Source organism: Tinamus guttatus, unplaced genomic scaffold (assembly GCF_059628265.1).
Source record: "Tinamus guttatus ecotype Peru unplaced genomic scaffold, ASM5962826v1 Tinamus_guttatus_pri_ptg000150l, whole genome shotgun sequence".
Classification (NCBI taxonomy): domain Eukaryota; kingdom Metazoa; phylum Chordata; class Aves; order Tinamiformes; family Tinamidae; genus Tinamus; species Tinamus guttatus.
This window is the reverse complement of record NW_028288684.1, coordinates 7,269,203-7,279,157: the sequence shown is the minus strand read 5'-3', so window position 1 is coordinate 7,279,157 and position 9,955 is coordinate 7,269,203. Positions and strand designations below refer to the sequence as shown.

Here is a 9,955-nt window from a genome sequence, read left to right as displayed (position 1 = left end):
ACAGCTCAACACCTGTCAGTCATCTGCCTGCAACGGACTCATTTTAATAAAGCTCTTTCAGGAGCACAATGAATGAATGTACTCTGATAGCCCTTTTGTAAAGAAGAGCATAAAAATAGCTTGTGTTTGCAGCGTGTGCAAGGCTGAGGACAAGTGGTGATGCATGACAATGGCAGCAGCTGACAACAACATTAACCTCTGGGAACCAAAAGCTTTTAGTGATAAAAGAGAAATCTTTGTTACAAAAGAAAGGGTTCTCACTAGCATGATGGGAAGTTCTGAAATAGGAATTTTTGAAGCAAGCGAAGTTAAAATGGCCTTCACACTGTAGAAGTTCTTAAGCACTCAAGTAATGCAAATAATAAACAGCACTTATTCCACAATGTTTTCACTAGGCACTACTCTATCTGCTGTTAATTAGCGTGTTGTTAACTACTCTGGGGAATGTGTGACCCTTCCCATTGCTTTTTGGTGTCCAGCACCTTTTGGATGCCATAGAGCATCTGAGCCAAGTGGGATATGGCAGCTCCAGGAGGCATGAGTGGCCCAGCAGCCAGGACCTTGTTGGCACAGCCTGGTGGCCTTCAGCTCCTGGCTCCAGGCAGCTACCCACAGCCCTCTTCTTTACAGATAGGGACCAAGGTGCGTGGAAACAGCCCAAGGGTGAGGAAGAAGAAGGGTGAATGAGCCCCCATCCCAGGTGCTTCAGTCCACTCAGCCTGGAGTGCCCCCATGCCAGGTGACATGGATGGTTGGCCCTCCTAGTCTAGCTCCTCCCAAAAATCTCAGATACTCCGTGTTGTTTCCTCCGGGCTTGTGTTTTCCTCGTGACAGTATTAAGACAACAGCCCTTTGGTGAGTTATCCGAGCCCACAGGCGCCTACCTGCTTGCGGAGCCGCGTGTGGCAGCAGCGATTTTATGGAAGCCAAGGCAACTGCTCACATGGAACCATCTACATGTAAACACGACTGCTTGCAGGTCTGGGGCTCTGACTGCTGAGTTACGGATTTATGCCCTCATGATGAAGTGCTTTTCTAAAACTTGGCTTCAGCTTAAAAACCCCAAAGGGCCCAATTCAGACCTGGGGCCAAGTGGAGCACTAGAAGCCCCCAGCAGCAGAGCGATGTGTCCGTATGTGACAAGCAGAACAGCCTGGGCTAAAACCCTTTCCCCTTCCTTTTCTTTTGTGACTTCGGAAACTCGCTGCGGGAAGGACAAGTGCAGAAGGGCTGGCTGTGTGTGCAGCGCGGCTCCGCTCCGGCTGGTTCTTTTACGTTAGCATCGCGGGGGGACGCAGGGGAGGGAAAAGGCCTCCCCCGCCGCGCTGCCGGTAGCTGCATCCCCCAGCCCGCTCGCAGCCCCCTTGCCGGCTCCGGGGCTGGCTGAGGCGGCGAGCGCGGAGCCGCCCCGCGGGGGCGGCGCAGCCGGCGGAGCCTTTAAAAACCCGCGTGCGGCCGCCGAGCCGGGCAGAACCGAGCGGAGCCGAGCTGGGCAGAACCGAGCGCAGCCGAGCTGGGCAGAACCGAACCGAGCCGAGCCGGGCAGAACCGAGCCGAGCCGAGCCGAGCGGGCCGCCCCTCGATGCGCGGGCCGAACATGTCGCAGCCCTTCCTGCTGGCGCCCATCGCGGAGTGCGCGCCGGGGCCGCCGCGCGCGGAGCTGCGCCTGGCCGTGCTGGGCGCCCGCGGCGTCGGCAAGAGCGGTGAGTGCGGCCCCCGCGCGGCCCCTGCGCGGCTCTGCGCGGCCCTGCGCGGCCCTCGCTCCTAACGCGGCCGCTCTGTGTTCGCAGCGCTCATCGTGCGCTTCCTGACCAAGCGCTTCATCGGCGACTACGAGCCCAACGCAGGTGAGGCTGAGCGGGGACGGGGCAGCCCGGCCCGGGTGCCTGCGTGGGTGGGTGTTTTTATTTCACTGCCCCGCCGTGTCCCCTCAGGGAAGCTCTACTGCCGGCTGGTGCACCTGGAAGGAGAGCAAGTTGCTGTGCAGATCCAGGACACGCCGGGCTGCGTGCAGGTAGGGACACGAGCGTGCTGAACCTTCACGCTGCTGCTGTTCAGTCCATTTTATTTTATTTTATTTTATTTTATTTTATTTTATTTTATTTTATTTTATTTTATTTTATTTTATTTTATTTTATTTTATTTTATTTTATTTTATTTTATTTATTTATTTATAACTCCAAACCCTGTAGATTCTATTGGATTCTGAGCTTTCTGGTGGGCATTGCGCTCAACTTCTCTTCCTGAGGAGGCTCCAAGCACACATAGCTAAGTGATCCAAGAACGAGTACTAGAAGTCCCCAGTTCTGGCTTGTCTAGTTAATGATATCTGCTCTTCCCTGCTGCTTAAAAGCTCTGCTTTTGAGCCTGAGTTCCTTAAAGGAAAACAGCCCGGGTTAGCATCTCCTCAGACAAAGCTCAACTTCCCCTTTGGAGCTGCCTGTGTTAAAAGCATTATATTTTCACAGTGGGATGTGAAATTTCTACTCTGTAATACTGCAGGTGCAGGAGGACCCCGTGCAGATGCTGGATGCTCTGTCCAGATGTGCGAGGTGGGCAGAAGGCTTCCTCCTGGTCTACTCCATCACAGACTACAGTAGCTACGAGTCGATTCGGCCTCTCTATCAGCACATCCGCAAGGTCCACCCGGACACGAGGACTCCCATCATTATAGTGGGAAACAAGGCGGACCTTCTCCATGCGAGGCAAGTGCAGACAAAAGATGGACTGCAGCTGGCAAACGAACTGGGCAGCCTGTTTTTAGAAATTTCCACGAGTGAGAACTCCCACGGTGTCTGCGATGTTTTCCAGTATCTTTGCAAGGAAGTCAGCAAAATACACCACAGCAGCAGCACAGACAAGAGGCGGTCATCCATCATCCCTCGGCCCAAATCTCCCAACATGCAAGATCTAAAAAGACGTTTCAAACAGGCTTTATCTCCCAAGGTCAAATAAACCCCACTGCTGAGTTCAAGTGTGACTTAACAGACTTCTTATTTTTGTAAACTAGTTAATAAAAATATTTATTTTTGTACTAATGCCAGAGATGTGGAAGTAAGTATGTTGAAGCTTCCTTTTTTTCTTGCCATTCTCTTCTATTCAACTGTTTTCTCTCTATATTTATTTTTTTAATTAAAAAAGCTGCATAGCAACCAAGTAAAAATCTCTGGTGGATGGACAAGAGGAATTTGTTATGAGACTTTGATGCCATTTCTATTTTGGTCTGGGATTTGCTTCTTTCAGTTACTCAAATTTCTTCTCTTCTTGGGCCTTTCTTGCTTGTAAATTTGGGATGACGATGATGTAACACTCACTTGCCTTTATAAAAATACTTGGAAAGCCTTAAATGGAAAGCTTTATATGGAAGGGGGTGGAAAAAAAGCATTATTAAACATGAAAAAATGAAACTGTCTGTAATAATTCTTCTTATAATAGGATCTCTCTTCCCTCCCACTCCCCTTCAAAAACTCCTGTTTTGCTAGCCTATCGTTCTGCAATAAGTGTTGTTGTCACATTATATGGGTTAAGTGGCTAAAGACAGAAGTGTGTTCTTACTCATGAAAGCAGCTGCTGAAAGCTGTGTTGTCCTAAAATAGACCTTTCTGTCTGTGAAGCTAACAACCATGAAATGATGGAATCAAGTTCCTGTCCTTCAGTGTTGCTTCCAGTTTGTGACTACCTGAGTGATGAGCTGTTACAAATGAATTTTAATTTTTGATGTGCTGTACTGCTCACTTTACAGATCTATCCCACCAAATTAATCTCTTGAGCCTGATGCTTTTAACATGAGGGTTGAGTTCCCTGTACAAATCATCGTGGGCCAAAGTGCTGAGCAATCTGCTACGATGATGTGTGGGATTGCTGCTACTGTCTCTGGAGATGTGTCATAGGAGGCACTGATGCATAGGTTCTCTTAACAGGAAATAGCTACAGTTAAAAGGAATCATATCTTTCTTTTTTCCCGTGTGCAATTTTGCAGCTCTTTAGAGGCAGCATGAAACATTTGCTTCATGTAAGCTCAGCATCATGCTAGAATGGTTTTAAAAATTATTTGCTAGATGTCCAAACATGGAATGTGTTTTGAACTTACCAAATATGCCTCTAAGGTGTGTCCCTCTCCCTCCCTGCAGACGGACTGCTGTGCTTTGCCAGCACCTGCCACTTCTGTCCACTTGGCCCTCAAACATTGCGGGCCACCTACGCTCGCGATGTGCTCAGCAAAACCGTGCTCATGGTGCTGGTGGACAAGGGAGGGGGGCCTGAACATGGTGACCACATTGCTGTGGGAGCAATCATCAGAGGGACCCATGTTAGCTCTGGGTGGTTGTGAATGCTGCCACCTGTATCCGCTTCCAGGGCAAATGCACGACCTAAACCCAGGCGCAGTGCTGGCACTTGTCTTTGGGGACCCTGTACTGCCCTACCAAAGGCCCGTGAAGGGAAGGGATGCAGCTCCAGGCCTACAGGAACAGAGCATCATTCCCTGTTCTTGAAAGGGGAACTGCAAACTGGGTCAAAACCTTGTGTTTAATTAGAGGATGTGCAAAAATCATGCTGATAACCTGCATGAATCAAAGTCCTGTTTGAGATGCATCTGCAAGATTTTTTCATGATGAATCCTTACTGAAGGAGCGGGTCTGTGGACTCAGGCAGTTGAGGGGACACAGGGGAGATGTGTTTAAGGACAAGTCTGTTCTTAGCAGGTTCAGACTTGCTGTGCAGGCTGTCTAGTCATGGGAAAAACTGAAAGGGCTAAAACTCAAAGGGGGTTGAAAAATCAGAAGCTGATTACTTATCCATCACTTCATTATACTCCAGATAGGGTAAACAAACAAAACATCACTGTGATATGTTCTTTTATTATTCATTTCTTTTTGTTTTTTAACCATACCTTTTGTCTCTGGGAAGTAGCTTGGTGAAACAGAGCATGCAGCATGAGTGTTCCAGGTTTGAGATGCTAAAGGATGATTTTACACCTTCAGTATTGTTTCTCTAAGTGGGTGGCTGGACATGCACAAAATATGGCTCCGGGTTATGTTTTCTGTCATGGCAGAGCTGCTTTATAGTGTTTCTGCCTTCTTCCTGGTCCCGCTCTGTCCTTCCTGTGGTCCCCATGGAGGAACCACGTGGTGCCACATGCCGGCCAGCAGCGCCGAGGGCCGCTCTGTGGAGGCGGGATGGAGCGATGCAGGGGCAGGACACCGCTTTGCTGGTCACAGGGCTGCAGTGCCCTTCTCTGGGAGACCCCAACGTCCTGATCATTGAAGCACCATGTCCAGGAGGTGCAAGTGCCCTGTCCTCTACGCACAGCCCCGTGCTGGCAGCCAGCCTGGCCTGGCTGTGCTGTGGCACCGGATGAGGCCCTGCCAGGGGTGTCGTGGAGCTTTACATCCTCATTAGCTTTTGTAGGACATATACTTTGTGCCCCAAACAACCCCAAGTGATCCCTGGATCACTCTTTTGGGTTTGGGTGCATGTTTTACCTCAGGAAACTCTCTTGGTTCAAGGAAGTTGTTGCTGAGCCAGCGCAGCCAGGAGAGACCCAGCCTTCCTCTTAGATCAGGGGAAAGCAGACCTCTACCTCTTTCCTTCCACCACCCCAGCTGTGAAAGACCCTCATGGCAACATCCCTAGATAAGGAGGACGAGTGGGATTTCAGGAGCTGGGACGCATGTGGCAACACACACTGTTACTGATGCTCTTCCATCAGCATCCTCCTCTGTTGGGCAATTTTTGCCTAGTTACTTCCCAGAAGTGAAAACATCCTCTAATGCTTTAAGGCTTCATGGATTTTAAAGCATCAGCCTATTGCATGCATTTTGGTTCAGCAGCTACTGCTCCGTAGAGAGCACCAAGAACATGCTGCAACGACATCGCCTCGCTTCTGCTCTGGCTGAGCCACCTTGGTAAGGTTTGAATGGCTCCAAAATGGACCGAAAAGGGAAAGTTATCCTTTTGTGTCAGTTTTGCCATTACTATTGGCTCCTGACATCTTCTATTGGATTCTCACTGGTATGAGGAGAGTATCTTGTCTCTCCTAAATCCCAAGGCTTGAAGATATTTGTCCCTTTTGGAGAGCTGAGGTTCTGGGATGTATGAGCGCTCCAAGGAGCTATTCAGTCCTTTCAAGAGCTAGAGCTATCTTCCAGAGATATGTTAAGAGTAACACACTTGAAAAGCTTATTATGAGTTAGAGCAGCTCACCTTCAGTTTTGGATACCAAGTGACAATTCTAAAAGATTCTAAAAGAAAACAGTCGTTGATCCTTTCCTTGCTCTCCCGCTGGTCTCCTCTTTCCCCATACATAATGAGGAGAAATAAATGTTTTTCTGATGAAGGAGATTTCTAGATAGTTCATTTACAAGATTTTCTTACTACATTCATTGCTTGATGCTCTTGACCAAAGGCAGGATCAGACATTTGAATATAGACTGTGACTTGTTATGCCAGGGATTTGCCCATCTGCGCATGGTTCAGAGAGCTATATTGCTCTCTTGATCTGTTCCCAATATTCCCATTAATAAGTATCTGGCCAGAAAATTGTGCAAGGTTATTTAATAGTTCAGACTCCCATTACTAGGAAGTGGTAATTAATTCTTAAAGCCAGGATATTTCTCTTCTAAGGTATTTGGCTCTTTTCCCACTACTAAAAACATCCTCTTCTCAGATTTCAGATGGTCCTTGTAATAATTTCATAGTAATTTTCCCCCTTGGTTTGGTAAGCCAATATCAGCAAATGTTGTTTCTCAGCACAGCGCTGAGAAAGGGAAGAGGGAACTGGACTCCCTGCACCAGCTGAGGCAGTAAGGTCAATTATAAACTCCATCCCTGTAACTGATTCTTCCTCTTTCTCACACAAATAAATCCCAGTGCAGGCAGCTCAAGACACCTTCTTTCACTTCCTGAACCCTCCCAAGAGCCTTTAGAAACATGTCATGATCCAAACTCCCCCCAACAAGGAGACCTGCCATGGATACTCTTTCTTTCAACATTAAGAAAACCTAAGGTCTCTAGGAGACAGAAATGGCAAAGCCCAAGGAGTGCAGAGATCATAAAAAAGTCAGAGCAATATTGGAGCTTCCCAAGGATTCGATGCAACCAACTAGGTGTTGCCTACCTACAGTATAACGGCAGGTGATGAGCATAGATGTAACTAGGTTGATTTAAGAAAGACATTTTTTAAAAAGGAGAAGTTTTGTTTCACTGGCTTCCAGGAGGGTTGCACTCAGCTGCTAGGGACAGGCTGGGTGGTCATCTGCAATGCCCAGTGCCTTTCTGCACAGTCTCCCATTCCTTGGGAGCCGATCTACTGCTGCTCCCTGCTCTCCCTGCAACAAACAAGGGTTAATGCTTCCCTTGTGCACTGAAATCTCCCAGCTCTGAGGCCTGCTCAGCATCCAAGGTGGGACTCACTTCATCAAAATGGAAACATCTGTAATGTAGAGAACATCTGGCTTCAGATGCTTCTATCGTCAAGGGAGAGAACAAGGCTCATAGGACCATTCTCAGCGGCCCGTGAGGAACTGCATGTATTCCCTCCCTGACCATGTGCTTGCCCTTTGGATCTGTGCAGTTCAGACACCTCCCTCTTCAGTGTCTTTGGATCAGTGGCCCTTCTTCCAAACCCCCTGACTTGGCTTGGAGAACAGCTGTCCTAGGGTTTAGTCATGCTGTACCGGCTCCATCAGCACAGGCAGAAGGGAGGCTTGGATGATTTTATATCAGAAACATCTTTTTTTAACTCTTTCTCTCTCCCCTTCTTTTCTCAGTATATATAAGCTGAAAAGATTGAGCTTACTTGGGTGTAGTGGATTCTTCAAAGAGCTTAGTGCCCCATACAAATGCCTACGGCCCTGCAAATTAAGGGTTCTTAAAAGAGAGCACTGGTCAAGGAGGGATTTTTCTCCTATCCCTTTGTTACTCATATACGGTCTCTTAAAAGAGTAACTAATGGACTGCTCTGTGGTTGTTGCCATATGAGAAAGAAAGGCTTTTTCCTTTTACTTACAATGTAAGGGTGAGCAATACCACCTACACTGTGCTAGTGGCTCTGGCCATCCAGAGGGGAAAAAAAAAGGCCATAACGTTTTAAGGAAGGCCTGAAGAAAGCACTAGACCTTCAGGAGAGAACACAAGCAGGTGCCAGCCTGAAAATTTCCCACAGTTTCCTGCATTGGCCTTTAAGCAGGTAGCAGCAAGTGCATTGCCAATTTCCTATGAAAGGGGTATATAAAAGATCAGGTCTGAAGGTAGTTTTCTAACACACAGAAAAGAGATGCAGATGAGGCATGGCTCCTTGAGTCCTTTTTGTATTTAAATAGGGAGATACAACATAAAAGGTAGCCTCAGCATCATGTGCCCATCTCATGTCAATAATCTTGGCCCAGAAGAGCCTTCTAGATTAAAGGGTTATTGATATGAGGCAGAGATCTCTGCTAAATCAGGCATGTACCTTGAAGATAAAATATGCATCCGGTTGTTGAGGTACCTGCTAATTTTAGCTCTGGCTTTGAATAATGGAATAGCATTATTAGTCTGATGCAAAACTGTCCACATTTTTAATGCAAAAATTCCATCTCAATAGTGAAGCAGCCTCCTTTTGATTTTGCATAGATACCAAAGAGCCACGGACAATAAATGTGCATGCAATTAGGCTAATCTGAGTGAACAAAGAGATTTTGCTTAATACATCTTAAATTCCATGAACTTAGACATCAGTAGATGCAAAGAATTGTCTTGCCTGTCTATTGATTGTTTCAGGGATTTCTGAATAAGCTTGCTTAAAAGACATAGCCAATTTACCTTTGCTTATGAGACGCTCAGATAAGAAGCTGATAAAATACAAGCAAGATCTGAAGCAGAACTGAGTTAGCTTAGTTTAAGCAATGAGCAGCCCTTTTGTGCTGCCTGTTTCTTCCTCTTGCAAACCAAGGGGAAAGACATGTCCTTGACACTGGAGGAGGTGAGCGCTTTCATGACTGCATCTCCATGGGGACACAACAGAGGAGATAGAGAGATAAGTGTGGGGCCAAATCGTTTCTCCTCTCTGCTGCCTGACTTCATACCTTGTTCCATAGACAGTTTTCTCTGAGCTGCCTTCTTGAGGTAACAAAGCTTCAAGAGAACCACCTTTTTATAAAGGAAATGTGATGATTATAGAAGCGTGCTACAACACACGGTTAAGTGGAGGGCACCGTGGTGCTGTCCACCTTTTGCAGTTTGCCCTCCCTGCTCTTCAGCGTCCTGTTAGTATGGAGCTGAGCTGGAGGACATGACTCATAGTGACAAGGCTTTTTCTAGGAACGGTAAGTCTCACAGGCTGTGCCTATATTGTTACTTAGAGAGGGTTAGTGACTCAAGGCCAAGTGGGCTGACATGTACCCACGCTGCTTGAAGCCAGCTCCCTCTACAACTTGGTCCTTTCTGGTTCATCTCAGATGTTCAGATCACATTTTTCCCCCTTTTTTTTTTCGGTTCAAAACATCCAAAATGGTATGAGGGCTGTGTCTGAGCCTTTGAGATGATATGCTATAAGGTGAAACAGGCGTCGCATTGCATGCCTGTGTGCCATGAGACGTGTGGAGGTGTCGCAAAGTGCGAAGCCTGGCAGGGAGTTGTCAAGGGACTGTGTGGTGGGAGCAACCCATGTCCATGCTGCCTTTTGGGGACAGCCTGTGAGATGAGCTATTGCCAGAGTGGTGCCTGGGCATGGGCTGGCAGGGAGCTGGCTGGGGCAGCCCAAAGCAGAGCTTGGCAGTGAGATGTCAGTGGTGCGCATGGCCAGAGGTCCAGCAGAAACTCCCTCCATGGCCCTTCTTTAGACACCTGTATAAACAGACCTGTTCAGGAGGGATGGAATTCTTGTTTGTAGCCCAATAGTGTGAAAACTGTGGCTCCTCTGTCACTGTAATTCCCCTTGAAGTAGTTTTAGCCCAATATTAAATCAACCCTACGC

At 47.5% G+C, this 9,955-nt stretch overlaps 1 protein-coding gene across 1 annotated transcript; it reads left to right on the top strand.

Annotated features, from left to right (window-relative positions):
• The first annotated feature begins 1,551 nt into the window (after positions 1-1,551).
• RASL11A (RAS like family 11 member A) lies at positions 1,552-3,038 on the top strand. The gene is made up of 4 exons (XM_088522128.1): positions 1,552-1,703; positions 1,791-1,847; positions 1,935-2,014; positions 2,503-3,038. Exons 1-4 carry the CDS (start codon positions 1,583-1,585, stop codon positions 2,953-2,955), a joined length of 711 nt encoding a protein of 236 aa, XP_088378254.1. The 5' UTR covers positions 1,552-1,582; the 3' UTR covers positions 2,956-3,038.
• The last annotated feature ends 6,917 nt before the right edge of the window (positions 3,039-9,955 follow it).

Bases quoted from the DNA above. Each gene is read 5' to 3' on its own strand.
- RASL11A (XM_088522128.1), top strand. From the start codon at position 1,583: ATGCGCGGGCCGAACATGTCGCAGCCCTTCCTGCTGGCGCCCATCGCG. The intron at 1,848-1,934 runs GTGAGGCTGAGC...GTGTCCCCTCAG, and splicing joins CGACTACGAGCCCAACGCAG to GGAAGCTCTACTGCCGGCTG. The intron at 2,015-2,502 runs GTAGGGACACGA...GTAATACTGCAG, and splicing joins ACACGCCGGGCTGCGTGCAG to GTGCAGGAGGACCCCGTGCA.